The sequence below is a fragment of the Ursus maritimus genome, unplaced genomic scaffold, assembly GCF_017311325.1.
Source record: "Ursus maritimus isolate PB19 unplaced genomic scaffold, ASM1731132v1 scaffold_17, whole genome shotgun sequence".
Lineage (NCBI taxonomy): Eukaryota > Metazoa > Chordata > Mammalia > Carnivora > Ursidae > Ursus > Ursus maritimus.
The window spans coordinates 7,018,287-7,036,160 of record NW_024424119.1 but is presented as its reverse complement, the minus strand read 5'-3'; the positions used below and the strand labels follow the sequence as shown (position 1 = coordinate 7,036,160).

Below are 17,874 nucleotides of genomic sequence, written 5' to 3'. Positions count from 1 at the left end.
TTGGCATAAAGCCTGGCACACAGTCAGACTTTGTTAAGCATTTAGGGGGGAAAAGACTGTGATTCTATTGATTTGGTTTTGTTTTTACAATAAACGTGTGCAAAATGGATGGTCCCAGTCTTACATACAGTATATTTAAAAGAAGTCATTATTATGCACAATTTGTGTTGTAGCGAGAAGGAAAAGAACAGAAGTCATTAAGGCCTTTTGCCTTTTCTACCAAGAAGTTCATACATTTCAGTTCAGGATCCCTCACTCTGTTGCCATTTAAGAGAGAAGATACCTTCCTTTTTCCCCTGTAGATTTCAGATTGTTTCCTTTTCCTCCTAAATCCCGAAGTATCAGAATTTATAGTATTTAACAGTGCAGTCATTTCCCTACAATTTGTGAATTATGAAGCATTTATATGTATGCTGGATTCATTATAATAAATTTTTTTTTTTAAAAAATATAGGTTTATGCTTATCTTTAGAAAAGCCCAAAATAAGATCATTTTTTTTAACACGTATCCTTTCATGGTATTGGCCTAATTTATTTACCTAGAGTTTAGAACATCCTAGAATATAACAAGTGCCCAGGAAATGTTGGGGGAATGACCCTGTTAAACAGATGCAGTACGAGCAAAACACTGTAGTGGTTGAGATTGTAGACTTAAAGCCAAACCTTCTAGGTCTCCTTTGCCTCTTACAAGCTGCTGGTTGGGACCTGGGACAGGGTTCCTAAACTGGACAATGTCCCCACTACCAAGTGGAGATAATAGTAGTACTCATGCAGTTATAGTGAGAATTAAATATATATTGTGTGAAGAGGCCAGTACCTTGCACTCACATATAAATACTGCCTGGTTTTCTTTCATTGTTACAATTATTAAGAAAGAATAAGCTGGCAGAGATGCCTAACTGCTTCCCGACAGCAGCTTTCTGCCATGCTGTCTCCTCCTGCCTTAGGCTACCTGATTAAGGTGTTCTGTAGATGTTTAATCATCTTAATCCCCTATTCAGACTGTTTTCAAGGACCTCCATTCTCAAACAGATAAATTCAATTCCCTTGGCCTGGCATTCAGCGGTGGGGGGGGGGGAGCGCTGAGGCCCACTTTGTCTGTCAGAGGCCCTTCTGAGTTATCTCTGATAAAACACTTGGAAACCTCATCTCATTGGTCCCCACTCCTCTTCTGTAAATGGGGCTGCCTGTATCAGGGTTATTGTTGGGATCCTTAAAGCTAATGAGCAAGCTCCCTTCATTCTACAGCAGTGTAGGAGCTGGTCTGTCTTTAGCCTCCTGCCGACTTATTCAGCAGGTATCTCTTAAGTGCACTACCCTTTCTGAAGTAGTTGCTGCGGGGGAAATCCAAGAACTTGAAGAAACTTCAGATTTTATTGCCCACAGAAAGCTTCCATTTATGTGTAGATTTCAAACAAATCTTAAAACTCAGGTAACTGAAATGTATTTATTGATGAAAGCCAAAGTGAATGAGGGGGAGTATTCAAGAATCTTTTAAAATCAGTTGACCTTAGAAGCAATCAACTTTGACTTCAAGTGTGGGCTTTTGAAGCCACTTAACTTTTCTGGGCCTTAGTTTCCTTGTCTGTAGGATAAGGAAATAATAAAACCTTTACAAAAGAAATACTTTTGTAAGGATCGAATGAAAGAATCTGTATAAAGCACTAAGTGTGGTATCTCTCCCAAGTGTGGGCCGATAATCCTGCAGAAGCCAGTGACGCAGGAGGCGAAAGACAGAGACCTCTGAGGCAGAGCAAAGGAGGTAGAAGTTTATTGAATACACTCAAGGGAGTGGTGGGCAGGGCTGCAGAGGAGAGGCTGGCTGCCACCAGGTTGTGCGTGGGAGCTGTTTTAAAGGGGGAAGGTAAGAGGGTAGGCTCAGAGGTATGGAATTTTCCATTTTTTGGTAGCTGTGCCTGGTTGTAAGTAACCCATTGGTCAGTTTGGGCCTGTGAATATTTTGAGGCGGGTGTCCTGTCTGTATTCAGTCAGGGGGTCGCTGCGGGCACTTTCTGCATTCCATCGCTCAAGCCTGTTTGCCTAAAAGCGGCCTACACCTCACACTGTTCAAGCCATTATTTTCCTTAATATTTTAACCATGAGGTTCTGAATGCTCCACAGAAAGTGTGCTTAAAAACATCCTTTGAGGAAGCCCTGAGTAAAAGTGACAAGTTAAAAGACACAGCATACTCTCTAAGCCTGTCCACTCTGAATACCATTATTAGTCGACTCTGCAAACAAAATTCAAGAAAGCAAAGGAGGGAGAATTAACCAGCCTGCTAACATTCATACCTTATCTGCAATTCATTGTCATTTATACTGCCCTGTATTTTTAAAAATTATGATTATTTGAAAAAATTTAATGATGAAGTCTCTTGTGCATTATGTTGTTTACTTCTCAGCCACCCTGTGAGATCGTTTTTATTTTCCCCACTTATAACAGTTCTCATAACTCAAAATGGTAGAGTTGGTACTTAAGCTCTGGTCTTACACCTACAAGTCCCATTTTCCATTCCTTTGTTTCAGCTTTCAACTGGGGCCCATTTACCTTTCCAAAACACCTATATGATTCTTAAAAGAATCTTCTACTTCATTCAAACTGACTTGTATCAAGAGCCCATGGCGACTTATTTTGAGAATTCATCCCTCCTTGCCTTTGCTTATACACCTTGGGGTGCCCTTCTGCTTTCTTTTAGATTATCTAAATCCTGTATAACTTAAGATCTAGCTTAATCTCATGTCTGCTTATTTTGAAATATTCCTGCAAAATTTTGGCCTATATAATGCTTACTAGTAACATCTTCATTTGTTTGTCATTTAACAGTGCCTGGCTTAAACATGTCTCTTGTGATACACATTCATGTGGGTGAATTTTCTATACATCTGTATTGCAAACATGTTGAAAAAGAAGAAACTGTTATATTTTTTCTCCCATTATCTCATATAGTATGGGGTAGCATAGTTCGTACTAAGTATGCAGGAGGGAAGAGTGGATGAAGGCTTACATGCTGTGTGTGCACAAGGGGAAGATGCCAAGTGCAGGAGAGTCAGGAAGGAGAGAATAGTTTTCGTAACAGTTTCAAAACAGAAATTGTAGTAACAGATCATTTCTAGTTCTGTTCTGACTCCTTAGAAACTTTCTGGACAGGTCGATTATCTTTTTTTGTTTTTGTTTTTGTTTTGTTTTTTTAAGGAGAGAGAGAGCACATGACTGGTGTGGGGGGTGGGGTAGAGTGGGGCAGAGGCAGAGGGAGAGAGAGAATCTTAAGTAGGCTCCACGCCCAGTGTGGAGCCCAATGCAGGCTCCATCTCATGACCCTGAGATCATGACCTGAGCTGAAATCAAGAGTCAGACGCTTAACTGACTGAGCTACCCAGATGCCCTCATTATCTTTTTTCTTTTTAATCCCCTTTTTTAAGTGGGAAAATAAAATTATAAACAAAGTTTATAACGTGTCTAATCTGAACCCTTAGTGACTGACTGAAGTGCTAATTCAATTTATCAAAGTATTTTTGATTAAAGATTTGTTTTTAAGCACATTTTATCTAGGAAAGTACCTGTACATCAAAGCAACCTTACGCAATTTTCAGAGATACGGTTCATGTCCATACAGTTTTATAGGGTGAAAGTCCTCAAATAGCATTAAGAAGTTCTCTTCTGAATTTTTGGGGAATCTTCCAACTTCAGAATAGCTCTCCTGATAATAATGGTGGTTTAGCTTCATCCCACTTTTAATTCTTTTCACTCTTTTCTAGCTATTGAATGATACAACTCCATAGATAAGTTTCCTTAATTTGTTTCACCTTCTCTATATGGTGGTGTTTTAACAACAGGCTCAGAACAGTGTTTCTCGGACCTTTTTTTGTTATGGACTATATGTCCTGTGGCAGCAGTGAAGCGGGGAGCTAGGCAGTCAGCTGGGAAACTGCACTCACACCCGATTACCCTTACTCATATTTCATCCTACTCTTCTGATATCAGTAGATCGTCTGTAGATGTGTATATATGTGTTTATTTCTGTAGTATTTAAGTGGGGTTGGGGCATATTATATATGCAGATGTGTAGCTTATTGCTCCTTTTAGGACCCTGCCTGTTGCTGATAGCAAAAGAACTCCTCCTATAAGCTTAGTCAGAGAAGGGGATTTATGGGCTCAGGTTACTGGCCAGTGATGTTCTGGGATACTTGATCTGTGGCTCAGTAGTGTCATCAAGAGCCAGTTCTTTTCCTCTCCCACCATTAGTGGTCAGCTGTATCCCAAGGCTGGTCTTCCTCTGTTTTAGAATGGCTGCCAGCCATAGTTGAGGTCATGCGGTCAGGGCCCAGTGGGAAAGCGGCTGTCCCATAATTCTGGGTAGAAGTCCTGAAGTCCATGCTAATTGAGCCAGCTCTGTTCACGTGCTTACTTCTGAGCTAGGGATTGTGGCCATGGGAATAGAACTGTAATATTGAGTCATTCAAACTCCATCCTTGGAGATATTTATCCACTGTTACATAACAAATCACCACAAAATGTAGAATATTAAACCAACAGACATTTATGATCTCTGTTTCTGTGGGTCAGGGCTTTGGGAGCCATTCAGCTGGATGGTCTGGTCAGTGTCTTGTACAGTTTGCCCAGCTGCCAGCTAGGGCTGCAGTCATGGCACGGCTTGACCGGGGCCAGAAGGTCCACATCCAGGATGGTTGACTTGAATGACTACTGATAGGAAGCCCCATTTCCTCTCTGAGTCTGTGAGCATATTTTAAAATCACCACCCAAGGGGCGCCTGGGTGGCACAGTGGTTAAGCGTCTGCCTTCGGCTCAGGGCATGATCCCGGCATTCTGGGATCGAGCCCCACATCAGGCTCCTCCGCTATGAGCCTGCTTCTTCCTCTCCCACTCCCCCTGCTTGTGTTCCCTCTCTTGCTGGCTGTCTCTATCTCTGTCAAATAAATAAATAAAATCTTTAAAAAATAATAATAATAAATAAAATCACCACCCAAAACATAGACAAAGAGAGAATGAGCAAGAGCGAGAGCATGCTCCTGTCTGTTGTTCAAGGCAGCAGGGGGAGGGGGCTGGATATTCTGACAAAAATCTGTGAGCTTGCATGAAGGAATAAGATGATAACGGTGTTAAGTAAACAACTAGCAAATGCCCTCTGGACCCCTGAAGTACTGTCCTGACTACAGATAAGTGAATAGGCAATAATAGTGTTACTTATTGAAACAAATATTTCTTTATGGTAATAGGAAAGACCATTGGTATAGAAAATCCCAAATAGAGTGTTTAGCTACATTAGACATATTTGGCGTTGGCACTGGGATTTTGTCTTTTTGGTAGCACATTCACCTTCCTATTCATTAAACCTGATTCTTTTACCAACTAGATCAGGATTCAGGGTGTCAAAATCCTGGCAAGTTTGCAAAATGTATCTGAAGTATATTTGATTATATCGTGTAGGGTAGTAAGTAGAAGGAATGCATGTGTAATAACAACACTGTATATAGTACATCAGGTTTCCAATCCCTTTCTTACTACACCTGATCCCCACAGCAGTCTCATGGTTGGGGAAGAACAGCATGGTTTGAACTGCATGGGTGCACTTCTATGTGGGGATTTTTGATAAATACAGTATAGGACTGCAAATGTATTTTCTCTTCCTTATGATTTTCTTTACATTTTCTTTTCTCTAGCTTCATTCGAAGAATACTGTAGATAATCTATATAACATACAAAACGTGTTACTCAGCTGTTTGTTATCGATAACACTTTCAGTCAACAAGGCTATACATAGTTCAGTTTTTGAGGAGTTGGAAGTTGTGCATGGATTTTCAACTGTGCAGAGGAGGATCCACACCTGAACCCCCACATTGTTCAAGGGTCAGCTGCATTATTACTCCTTTTTTAGATAAGAAAATTGAGATTTAGACATTTTATGTGGTGTATCCAAATTCGTACAGCTAGATAGGAAGTAAATGAGAACCAGGCTCTGCTCACCCTAAAAGTGCAGTTTTCTCTGCCTTACACATGTGACTGATTCTCTGGAAAGAGATCGGGGTAGAGAGAGGTGCACAATGACAGTCTGAAAATCATCAAACATGAATAATCTACCTCAGAAAAGCCACAATGTTGATAATCTGTAAAACGATGGTGCAGCCTTACCTTGTCATAGTCATGATCCTAAATGCCCGATGGCAAGCGTGTCTCTCATGTATACATTTCATAGAAATCATGGCAAAATTTCCTTTTTCTCTCTTTTGCTTTCCATTTCCCTGAGTAGAAACTGTAACGAAAATGGTTGCTAGCTCTGACCAGAATGAAAATACTCAAAACCCTATTTTAATTTCATTAATGTAAACATTAAAGAAACACAAAAGCCAATACTATTGAACATTTGGTCTTGATAAAAGAAAATGTGGAAAATATAGACAAAATATGTATGGCTCTCTAGGCTTGGCAGGTTTTCAGTGCATGTCTTTGGCCTCAGCGTTAAGAGTGTTTTCACTCTGCACCAGATCAAAACACCAGTGTCTGGGGAAACAACGCTGGGTATTCAGCCCCAGAAAGGACAGAGCATGCAGAAGTAATTGTAGTCTGTCTGCTTAAAAGAAGGGCGAGATGAAGGGGCCATTTGAGGTTGTTATTGCTTAGCTGTAGGCCAGAAAGAGGAAGCAGGATGCTTTGATTTGGTTTGAAATGACTTATTCCGTCAGCCAGTTCACAATACTACGTTGGCAAATGTTGTACATTCATTGAGTTATTGAATGCATTTTGTTCTCTGGATATTTTGCTAAAGTTACTAGAGATGTGTAACTGGATATATATGGTAAATACACTATATGGGAGGAATGAATACATTTGAATATTTGATAGAAGAGAATTTATTTCCATTAAAAAGTTTGAAAGTTTGCTTAAGATGAGATTTCTGTTAATGAACTTTAGAATAGTTTTAATCCATTTTTTAGCCCTTGGGTAGAAGATAGTGTTCAGAAGTTATGGCCATATAACCTTTGGCCTATGGCCATATAACCTTTGGCCATATAACCTATGGCCATTTTCCTTTGGATAAATTTTCTAAGTTGTTACTGTTTCTCTAGGATCAAGGGGGTTTGGGCATTGCCATCAGTGAGGAAGATACACTCAGTGGAGTCATCATAAAGAGTCTAACCGAGCACGGGGTGGCAGCCAAGGTGAGGCTTTCTTGCTGTCATAAAGTGGTGGAGAAGGGAATTACTTCTATAAAGTCATCCCGAATCTTAACGTGTTTCCATTTAGGATGGACGGCTCAAAGTTGGAGATCAGATTTTGGCTATAGATGATGAAGTCGTTGTTGGCTATCCTGTTGAAAAGGTATGTTTCCCAAAGGAAGCAAATAACTATGTGGGCATGGCCAGCATATGTGTGTGTGTGTGTGTGTGTGTGTGTGTGTGTGTGTGTGTGGTCATAGGGAATTGGAACCATGTAGCTATCAATACTAGACGTGATATTAGACAGATATCATTAAGGAATAGAAGAGATTGTTTGGAAGCTCTTCAATTTCTGTTTTCTACTTCCCAGTCAAATGATATTAAGGTATTTTCTATTGTCTAGAAAATCCAATGTTCAGTGGGCATTTCTGATAAATATCATTTCCATTTTCCCTTAGAAAAACTTGCAACTTCTGAACAAAGGTCAACTTAGTGTTAAGACCAAAGGAATTTTTATGAATATTTGCTCCAATAAATATCCACTTTGTTGTTTTATAATCAGACTCAGTCATTAAATGCATTAGTTTCATTGGGGTTAAACAGTTATTTGTGAGTTTTCTTGTCCTCAAAATACTTACTAGTCATCTCACTTGAGGCATTTCATAGATAAGTGCAAGAAAAAAGCTGTGTTTCTCTTGAGATTTGGTGTGCAAATGTTTTTATTTCTACATTGGCCAGCAAGAAGCTTAAACCATTTTTTTTTAATTCAGCTTTAATAATTGTGTAGGTTGAACCCTTTAATCCATATGTCTATGTTCTAACTTACCATTAGGCTTGACTCTTCTGTTGCATAGTTTTCCTTACCCTGCTTTTAACATGAGTGTTGCCATTTTATTAAAAGTGTCTGTGGAAGCTGTTTAAAATCCTAGTAGAATCAGGAAGTGGGAAAAATACCCCATATATCTTCTAAGTTTGTAGGGATCCAGAGAAACAGATGAGATTAATTAAAAATGTCAAAAATTGAAAACCCTATACTTATATAAAGAAGAACATGGTCACAACTAGACTTACAATAGACATTAACTTTGGCCTTAATCAATATCAGGCAACTGAGAAACTAGAAAGAAACGACAACCGTTTTTTCTTGACCCCTCAAGTTCTGACAAGGAAAAGGATTCCAACTGTAACAGTGACTTACTGGTATAAGTCTACTAATCTGCTTTTGAATTGTGTTTCCCTGCCACATCAACACCCTGCCAGTTTATTAGCCTTTTGAAAACAGCAAAGACAACAGTGAAACTTAGCATTCGTGCTGAGAATCATGACCCCCAGGCTGTGGCTTCAGCGGCTGGTACGGCCAGTGGAGAACAGAAGAGCAGCTCCTTGTCTCCGACGGCCCCGTCTTCCGGCTCCCCGGAACCAGAGTCCATCCCAAGTAAGGGCCAGTCTCTTGTGATTCCTGCCTGTGACACACTCAAACTCTCCAGCAGCAGGTCCCTCCTTGGGAGCCTGCCTGTATGTAACTCACTGTTTGAAGGCCATCATCAGGGAACATTTTGGTGAAAAGATGGTATAAAGAGAGGGGCTCCTGAAGAAAGATCACTGGACTGTTAGGCAGGGGATCTTTGTGCTGCAAATTAGCCAGCTGTTGGCCCACCCACCCACTCAGAGCCTCAGCGGAGTAGTACTCTTTGCTCTCCAAGGTCTTTTGCTGAAGGTACCTGTGATTCCGGGTATTTGACTAGTGAAGCATAATATCATGTTGAATATTCCTTTTTCATATTAAGCAAGTAATTTCACTTCTCTAAAGCCTTAGTATTCTAATCTGTAAAATGGGTACAGTGATGCCATTTTACGGGTGGAATCAACAGTTCCTGGCATTACAAGAAACTCTTAGAAATAGTAGTCATTGCTATGGTAAGCGTAATTGATCTGAGTTCTGTCACTTAGGTGTAATAGATCCTGTCAAAATAGATGAAATGGTTGTATGTTGATGAGACTTGCATTTATCATTAAAATATCAGCCGAGCAAAGTGAGGCAAATTATTCCTTTAAGTTACTTTTTGACAAAAATTACACTAGTGTTTAATAAGACAGTAACTTTCAAGCTTTGAAAAAAGTACTTAAACACATAGGCTTTTTCTACGATGGGAGAAGAAAATCTCTTGGCCTCCAAACTGAAACATTAAGTTCTTTTGACAGGTTTTTAAGGAAACAGCAGTTTAAAACATATGTAATATAGTTAGACAAAAAAGTCTTAAAGTAATACATATCTGATGAAAGTAATCCTTTATTTAGAAAGACTGGGTAATTCACTGAAATGTTAGAAGGTTTTAAGAAAGTTGTCTCCTTTTTCGATTTTGTGTTCGTCCCAAAATAGCATTTTCTATAAAAATGTGAAATGCTAAATGAAAATGTAACATAAAAGAAAATATCTTACACCTGCTCTTACCATTTCAGGAGCAAGAATTAGTCTGTCTCTGATTTCCTAAAAAGAGAGCCTCTTGCCTAAAGCTACTCTACCAAGTGTCTCAGCTTTTTCAAAACATGACGTGTGCTGTATGCTCTTTGGTATATCACAAAACATGATATGAAGACTATCATAAAACAACGTGTGAAATTATACTCTCCTTGTTCTCTCATAATCTGTTCTCTTCTCTTCAGTCCTGAGCACATACACACCAGGATTTAATATCTGAGTTTATAAAACATGAAGGGAGACATGCAAAGAAAGAAACTGCATGTGAGTCTCCCTTGACGTTTTATAAACTCAGCTATTAAATCCAGTTGCATATGTGCACAGATTTGATTACATGAGAAGAGATGCTCTAAGATAAGAAAAGGAAAACCAAAACATAAAAAGCCCTGAAATGCTGGCATCATGAGCAGAATTACTGATGTGCTGATGTGCTTTGTGTTTTGTGGTCTTCCCAGAATGTGTTTTTAGATGACCACCACATACCTCAGTTCTGAGTTGTACAAATCATAATTTCATAAGAAGTTTTTTTGGCTCTAGTGAAGTGTAGAGTATCAGCATGAAACTGGAGGTCCAGTTCAACTCTCTGCTCTTGTTCCTTTATACATATCATCCCTAGCGATTTAGAAAATACACCGTAGTGCAAAAAGTAACTTTGTACCCACCACCCTAAGTTAATGATGATTTAATCATTTTGTTTGATATTTTTAAAGTATAACTAAAAGATGAAGGTAAATCTGAAGTCTTGGGCTCTTTTTCTCCTCCATCCCCCACAGACAACCAGGGGGGTGAGTTTGTTATATATGCCGTCTGATCAATTTGTATTTGTATTTCATTTCATCTTAAATTTATTTTCAGGCACAAGCAGGTCATCAACACCAGCGATCTTTGCTTCTGATCCTGCAACCTGCCCCATTATCCCAGGCTGCGAAACAACAATTGAGATTTCCAAAGGGCGAACAGGACTGGGCCTGAGCATTGTTGGAGGGTCGGACACTCTGCTGGTGAGGACACTCCCTAAGACGATTCAGACATGCAGGCAGCCCCTCCAGGGACCCCTGAGAGATCTCTGTCGGGGAGCGTTCTATCCATTTTATTAAATGAAACATAAAGGCTTAGAAAAATGCATCGTTCGTTGTTATTTTAATTCGTAGAGCAAATACCAAAAATTGGGTACTGGGACTTTTATTTTGAGTAAGTGAATATTGACTCAATAAGATAGTTACACTTGTGATTGTGACCTTTAGGTTCAAAATATTTCTATTAGTTTTCTGGTCTTTGCCACATTTTAATTGCCTTTTTACTGACTGGATATGTTTGGGTTGGGCCCATATTGAGAGGAGTCTGAAAAACTGGATAATCATAGACAAAATTTTCTAAATGTCAAAAGTCTTTTAAAATGTAATTATTGCATCTGTGGCTAGGAAAAGTGATGTGTATCTATATTTGCAGATAGGAAAGGTGATGTATACCTATTATATATACGTATGTATGATTTACATGTTTCATAATTTTTTTCTCTAAACGTCCCTGTCATTACAAAGATATGTAAACTTCTTTGAGCCTTGTAGCTAAAATTGCATTACACTTTTCTTTGAATTTTGATATGACTCCCTATGGATCCAGTGAGTAGATAACCCTTCGCATTGTCTTTAAAAGTACAGTGTGTTTTGACTTCATCTCTGCTCACCAGTCCTGGTGAGACAGGCTAGAGCTTGGGTATGTTTTGTTTGGGCCCTTAGGGTGCCATTATTATCCACGAAGTTTATGAAGAAGGAGCAGCTTGTAAAGATGGAAGACTCTGGGCTGGAGACCAGATTTTAGAGGTACAGAATACCTTTATAATTAACAGAGATCAACTGCTCTGGGGAGAGCGGTCTCTGTTTCTTTCTCTGTTTCTTTCACTTCCTCATTGCTCTTTCTTTATTTGACTCACCTGGCTCCTCACAGTGTCCCATTTCCGTGCAGGTGAATGGAATTGACTTGAGAAAGGCCACACATGATGAAGCAATCAATGTCCTGAGACAGACACCACAAAGAGTGCGCCTGACGCTCTACAGAGATGAGGCCCCGTACAAAGAGGAAGATGTGTATGACACCCTCACCGTCGAGCTACAAAAGAAGCCAGGGAAAGGCCTGGGATTAAGTATTGTTGGGAAAAGGTACAACTGAAGAGGACAAACCTCATGATCTTTCGGAAATGATTGCGTTTCATTTCTTTTAAAGAATATTAGCTGTAGTTGAATCTTCATCAGCTGCTAATGTTCTGTGCATAGCTGTTGTCAGCCCACTCAGTAACGGAGCATCAAAAGACTTCACTTCTGAACTTTTTAAGTTAGTATTTTGGGGGATCTTAAGGATATTAGACAAAAAAACTGGTATTTTTTTTAAATAAAGATTTTATTTATTTGAGAGAGAGGGAGAGAGCACAAGAGCATGAGTGGAATGAAGGGCAGAGGGAGAAGTAGGCTCCCCACTTAGCAGGGAGCCGGATGTGGGACTTGATCCCAGGACCCTGGGATCATGACCTGAGCTGAAGGCAGATGCTTAACTGACTGAGCCACCCAGGTACCCCTGTTTTGTATTTCTTGAGCACCTTCTGTGTGCCAGGGAATACATTAAGTTCTGGGGAACAAAGTTCAATAAGACATGGTTCCTGACCTCAAAAAACTCACAATTTGGTCATTAAGAATTAAATATGTTCTTGCAACAAAGGGAGCTGTGGCAGCAGAGGAAAAGGGGACAGTGACTTTATTTGAGGAAGCAGATTAGAGAAACTTCTCAGGAAAGAGGTGAAATTCCAAATTATGTTTACAGAAATGATACCGGAGTATTTGTGTCAGACATCGTCAAAGGAGGGATTGCCGATGCTGATGGAAGACTGGTGCAGGGAGACCAGATATTAACGGTGAATGGAGAAGACGTCCGTAACGCCACCCAGGAGGCTGTGGCTGCTTTGCTAAAGGTAAAGGCACATGCAGCAAGGACTCTGTGCAATAGGACGAAAGAAGGAGGGGGCACTAAGTGGGCTACCGCGGTCAAAGAAGCACCGAATCCTCTTTATTTAAAATGTTATCTCAAATAAGACAACATTTCCAAGTAAGATGCCATATTTTGGTGATATATTTCTAAATAATAAATCTATAATAGCTCTTTGTTATACTGTGCATTTTCTATTATTAAATGTCAAATAAAAGGCTTTTCAAGGTGAACATCCATTAAGGCCCCACAGCTAGTAAATCACGTAGTAGGATTTACACCTGTATGTCTAACTCCAAAAACCCAGGATCTCAAAATACCTCATTGTGCTCTCACCTTAGACGATATAGTATTTTTTGCATCAAAGGTCACAGGGAAGTTGTCTTCAATTCCTATGTTGATAGCAATATGGCTTATTGCAGTATTGTGTAATAGGTCTGGTCAGGAGGCAATAGTGAGTTTGCCCAGTTGTTGTGGTCATGGTTGTCTTATTGTTTCTGTTTTGTTTTTTATTTTTTATTTTTATATTTATTTTTATATTTATTTTTTTTAAGATTTTATTTATTTGACAGAGAGAGAGAGAGAGAGACAGCCAGTGAGAGAGGGAACACAAGCAGGGGGAGTGGGAGAGGAAGAAGCAGGCTCCCAGTGGAGGAGCCTGACATGGGACTCGATCGCAGAACGCCGGGATCACGCCCTGAGCCGAAGGCAGACGCTTAACGACTGAGCCACCCAGGCGCCCCTCTGTTTTGTTTTTTAAGGCCTGAGTTATTTAGTACATTGGGCCTATCTAAACCATGTTTCATGAGACCGTTGCTCGATTCTCAGTTTCTCTTTTCCTCGGCACAGTCTCCATGTAAACCATGAGGTCATGAGGCAGATGCTGGCTGCTGCTGCTGCTTGTTGTTACTCTTTTTTATGTTTTAGAAAAGCCTCTTCCCACAAAGGACTGGAGGTATCCTTGACTATGGAAATCCAAAAGGAGGATGCCTTTCAAAAACCAAATCCTAAAGAGTATATGTACTCCTGAAGATGATTATAGCATCTTACTTAAACATTTTCCTAAAACAACCACTCCTGTAGTGTTCCCTAGGCACAGTGACCTTGGAAGTTGGAAGAATCAAAGCCGGTCCATTCCATTCAGAGCGGAGGCCTTCTCAAAGCAGCCAGGTGGGTAGCTGTGGGGTTCGTCAGGGTGAGGCATCCGCAAGCCAGAGCAACTCCGGGGTGGCCCTGCCGGTGATCCGCACGCAGCCCAGGCCTCTGGCAGGTCGGCAGAGCAGGCAAAGAGCAGCGGGTGAGCGTGGACAGGTGAACGAGGTGGAGCTCTTGAGTGGTTTGCAAGTCATTCTCAGGAACTTCATTTCAACTGTTCTTTCCTTTTTCCATAATTGCACAAGTTAACCAATTAATATATATAAAGCCTACCAAGATGATACATTTTTAAAGTATTTTATAACAAACATGTATCAGTATTCAACTGAGAAAACCCCGTGTAAGGTGAACTGTAGAAGCTTCTCACCACTGTGTATGAACCTCACCACCATGTCTGTTCAGGGTTGCTGACACGCCCCTCTCCTCACTTGTGTCTTCAGCAGGCTGCCCTTAGAGACCCTTTCCTCACCCCTTCAAGACTACCATTCATTTCCTGTTGACTGGCCCTAATTTTATAGTTTATTCATAAGCCCCAGTCTATACACAGCATCCGTTTAAGTTTAGCTTGAATCAAACTATGAAAATCCACTAAAATTAAGTTGGTTGGAATCAGTCTCATCCATTCTTTTAGCTTTAATTTATGTCACTAGCCAAATCATTCCATAAAAAGAAAAAAAAATCATTAGATTTCCAGTTATCAAATGCCTCTGTTGCTTAACTGTTGCTTCACAGATATTTCTCTCTAGGTGCATTAAAAGAATTGAATTCTGAAATAACTGGTATTTAGGGGATATTATTACTTCAAGACTTTCTAAAACAATGGTTGTGTATTTGTAGATGAGTGAAGGCAGCCTGTCATCATTCACTTTTCCACTTTCTGGATCCAGTACCTCCGAGTCCCTGGAAAGTAGCTTGAAGAAGAATGCATGTAAGATTGGTTTGGTATTTTCAGCATGATTTACTGGTTTGAATTTTGGTAACCAACACTGATTCCCCTGTCTCAGTTTACCTCTGAGCTGTCTTTCCGCACATCATTTCATATCCTACTATGGGTGCAAAATGTGTATCAGCAAGAATTCTGAACAATATGAAGCTGCCTCTTTGTTGTTTGGCAGTTTTTCCATTTGTTGTTTCTTCTGTAAGATATACTAAACATTAGAATCAGGATTCTGTAATTCGTTCTTACTAAGCAGACTGGTGTGCTTGATTTTTATTTCCTTTTTCTGTTTAATCTAACACCAGTAATTCAGAAGATGCCATTAAGTGAAGCCTTCTTTTTCCATGAAGACTGCAAAAATTTTGATTGAGAAAATTAGTGTGATCCTCCTGTGTTTTAATTACATGAAATCATGATGCAGAGGGTTTTTTGGCTTGGAGCATTGGTTGAAAGTTGTTCAAATTGAAGAACTAACCATATGGCAATCTCTGTTTGCAATGTGACTAATATTCTAGAAATTTAGCCACTTAAGTCCATGAATTCCTTTTAATGTGTCCGTGACTTTATTTTTCTCAGCTGTGCACATGTGTCTTTCTATCCAAAGACTGTTCTGCCCTTGACTCATTCAAAGTGGATTATGCAGCTATATAATCAATGATTAGAATAAGAAGGAAGAAATGGGATGGTGTGCATGTTTTTCCAACTGGAAAAATAAAGATTCCCTACGTGAGACAGATTTAATCGTGTGTACTGGCAACTTTGAGCACCCTCTTTCAAAAAAAACCCCCCAAAACTAGTGTATCTCATTGAGTCCTATTCCAGCTTCAGGCACTGACTAAAATTTAATTGAACAAAAAAATATTTTAATAACCATATTTTTTTCACTTTACAGTGGCATCTGAAATACAGGGATTAAGAACAGTTGAAATAAAAAAGGTAATTTGGGGAAGAGAAAACAGCATAAACTCTGTTGACCTCAAAGGCATCTCCATGTGTATTTTCCTGTCAGCTCTCTCATGATTTTACCAAACCATCAGAAAAATTATGTGTTGTATACAGTGGTAATACCACAGTAGTCTTTACTGAATTTCCTGGTCACAGGACCTCGTATGAAAAATCATTGTTGGCGTATCCTAAATTACCAAAAATGGCATCCACCCAACCCCACACAAAGTGTTGCCCTACCTCTCACTTCTCACTGAGAAGCAAGCCTCTGCCTTCCACAGACACTCCTTATTCTCGTGAGACCGACTCCCTTGACAGCCGTGCACACAAGAGAACATAAAAGCTGACAGGTTATTGAGCCTTTGCTGTCTGCCGAGCGTCACGCTATCGCCGTCACGTGTAACACCTACTGCAGCCCTCTGTGACGCCCCCTCTCATCTCTGTTTTGTCAGTGAAGGCCTAGTGACTCATTAAGAGGGCTGAACTTGGTCAGGTCCCAACATTTGTAAATGTGGCTTCCTGGCTTTGAATACACATCTCTCTGATTCCAAAATTGGGGTCTTTCACTTCATCAGTGTACCCGCTTTTCATCACTCCCTACAGCATGATTTTTATTTAATGTGTTTTGATTTCTTTTATTTCCTGCACAGATGCTTATTTTCCTAAGTCACACTAAGGACCTGTGTCAAATGAAGTAATGCGGTTTTCTTGGGCTTCATTTTCCTCACACCTCGAAGACCTGAGTTAACTGTAGAACATGGGGCCAAAGAAACCAAACATCAATTTAAAATACCACACCGACTGAAGTATTTTAATCTTTTGCATGGCAGGGGCCTACTGACTCACTGGGAATCAGCATTGCTGGAGGAGTGGGCAGCCCGCTTGGGGATGTTCCTATATTTATTGCAATGATGCACCCAAATGGAGTTGCAGCTCAGACCCAGAAACTCAGAGTAAGTTCTACTAATAACCCTGGCAGCCCTCGCAAATCCAGCAGTTTTTATAAACCCTGTGAATCTTGCCACTTGTCGCAGCCAGTTTTAAATGTCTGTATCTGCTTTTAAATCCACTAATCTGAGCACCGCAGGGCTTGCTTTGAGTAAAAGTGAAGAAAATGGAGAGGAGAATTTGCTGTTGTATGCAAATTGACAAGTAAATGAAATGGTGAAGGGGGAAGGTCTACTGTAGTTTCTTAGTATTTTTTACTTGTCTGCAACTCTGTGAAAGAAATTAAAACATTCCTTGGGGCGCCTGGGTGGCGCAGTCGTTAAAGCGTCTGCCTTCGGCTCAGGGCGTGATCCTGGCGTACCGGGATCGAGTCCCACATCAGGCTCCTCTGCTATGAGCCTGCTTCTTCCTCTCCCACTCCCCCTGCTGTGTTCCCTCTCTCGCTGGCTGTCTCTCTCTGTCAAATAAATAAATAAAATCTTTAAAAAAAAAAAAAAAAAAAAAAGAAATTAAAACATTCCAGAACACCAGTATGAGACGAAATTTTCTCCTTACGTGTGTCATTGGCTCAAATGCCAATTTAACATCATTAAATTGAAAACTATCATTTATGTTGCAATCGATCATCCATTTTGCAAAAGCTTAATATAAATATGACTTACGTTGACAAACGTGGTCAAACTATACAAAATCAAAGCTGAGGGATTACGCTAAGATAGAGCCCTGTCTATGCTAACCGTGCAGTTCTGGGATCGTGTGAATATTCCGTTCAAGTCTCGATGAAGTAAAATCTGTGTGGCCTCATGCGTCACAAAGGGTCTCAAAACATAACCACCTCTTAGTGTAGTCCCCAAACTAGAAATGGCTCAATCTCTTTTGATACCTGAACTTGTGACTGACTGGCGCTTAAAAATGGATTGTAGCACGTAGCAGGAAACTTTTCTGTGCGGGACAGATGGTGAATACTTAGGTCTTTGTAGGACAAGCAGGTCTCTGTGGCGACGACTCAGCCCTGCCCTGTGAAAGCAGTGAATAAGCAGGGCTGTCTTCCATCCAAACTTTGTCAACAAAAACAAGCCGTGGGCCAGACTTGGCCTCGAGTCACAGCTGACAGCGTCACAGCTAACATTTGTAATAATAACGTCCGAGGAAACGCTGGTTGCTAAATGAGATCGGGTATTTTATTCTTTAATAAGAAGCAGTATCTTACCCAGGAGACATGAAGAGAAGGGAAGAGTGATTTTCCGCCTTCCCCCGGAGG

At 40.2% G+C, this 17,874-nt stretch overlaps 1 protein-coding gene across 6 annotated transcripts in view; it reads left to right on the top strand.

The window, feature by feature from the left end:
• MPDZ (multiple PDZ domain crumbs cell polarity complex component) overlaps window positions 1–17,874 on the top strand; it is a 134,662-nt gene that overhangs the window by 112,455 nt on the left and 4,333 nt on the right. For all 6 annotated transcript variants that reach the window (XM_008689848.2, XM_040631441.1, XM_008689844.2 and 3 more), the window contains 11 exons: window positions 7,084–7,176; window positions 7,262–7,336; window positions 8,434–8,608; window positions 10,508–10,653; window positions 11,392–11,475; window positions 11,618–11,811; window positions 12,467–12,614; window positions 13,712–13,798; window positions 14,621–14,711; window positions 15,613–15,656; window positions 16,496–16,618. In XM_008689848.2, the coding sequence (XP_008688070.1) occupies window positions 7,084–7,176; window positions 7,262–7,336; window positions 8,434–8,608; window positions 10,508–10,653; window positions 11,392–11,475; window positions 11,618–11,811; window positions 12,467–12,614; window positions 13,712–13,798; window positions 14,621–14,711; window positions 15,613–15,656; window positions 16,496–16,618 (1,260 nt within the window). The remainder of the gene's footprint in view (window positions 1–7,083; window positions 7,177–7,261; window positions 7,337–8,433; window positions 8,609–10,507; window positions 10,654–11,391; window positions 11,476–11,617; window positions 11,812–12,466; window positions 12,615–13,711; window positions 13,799–14,620; window positions 14,712–15,612; window positions 15,657–16,495; window positions 16,619–17,874) is intronic.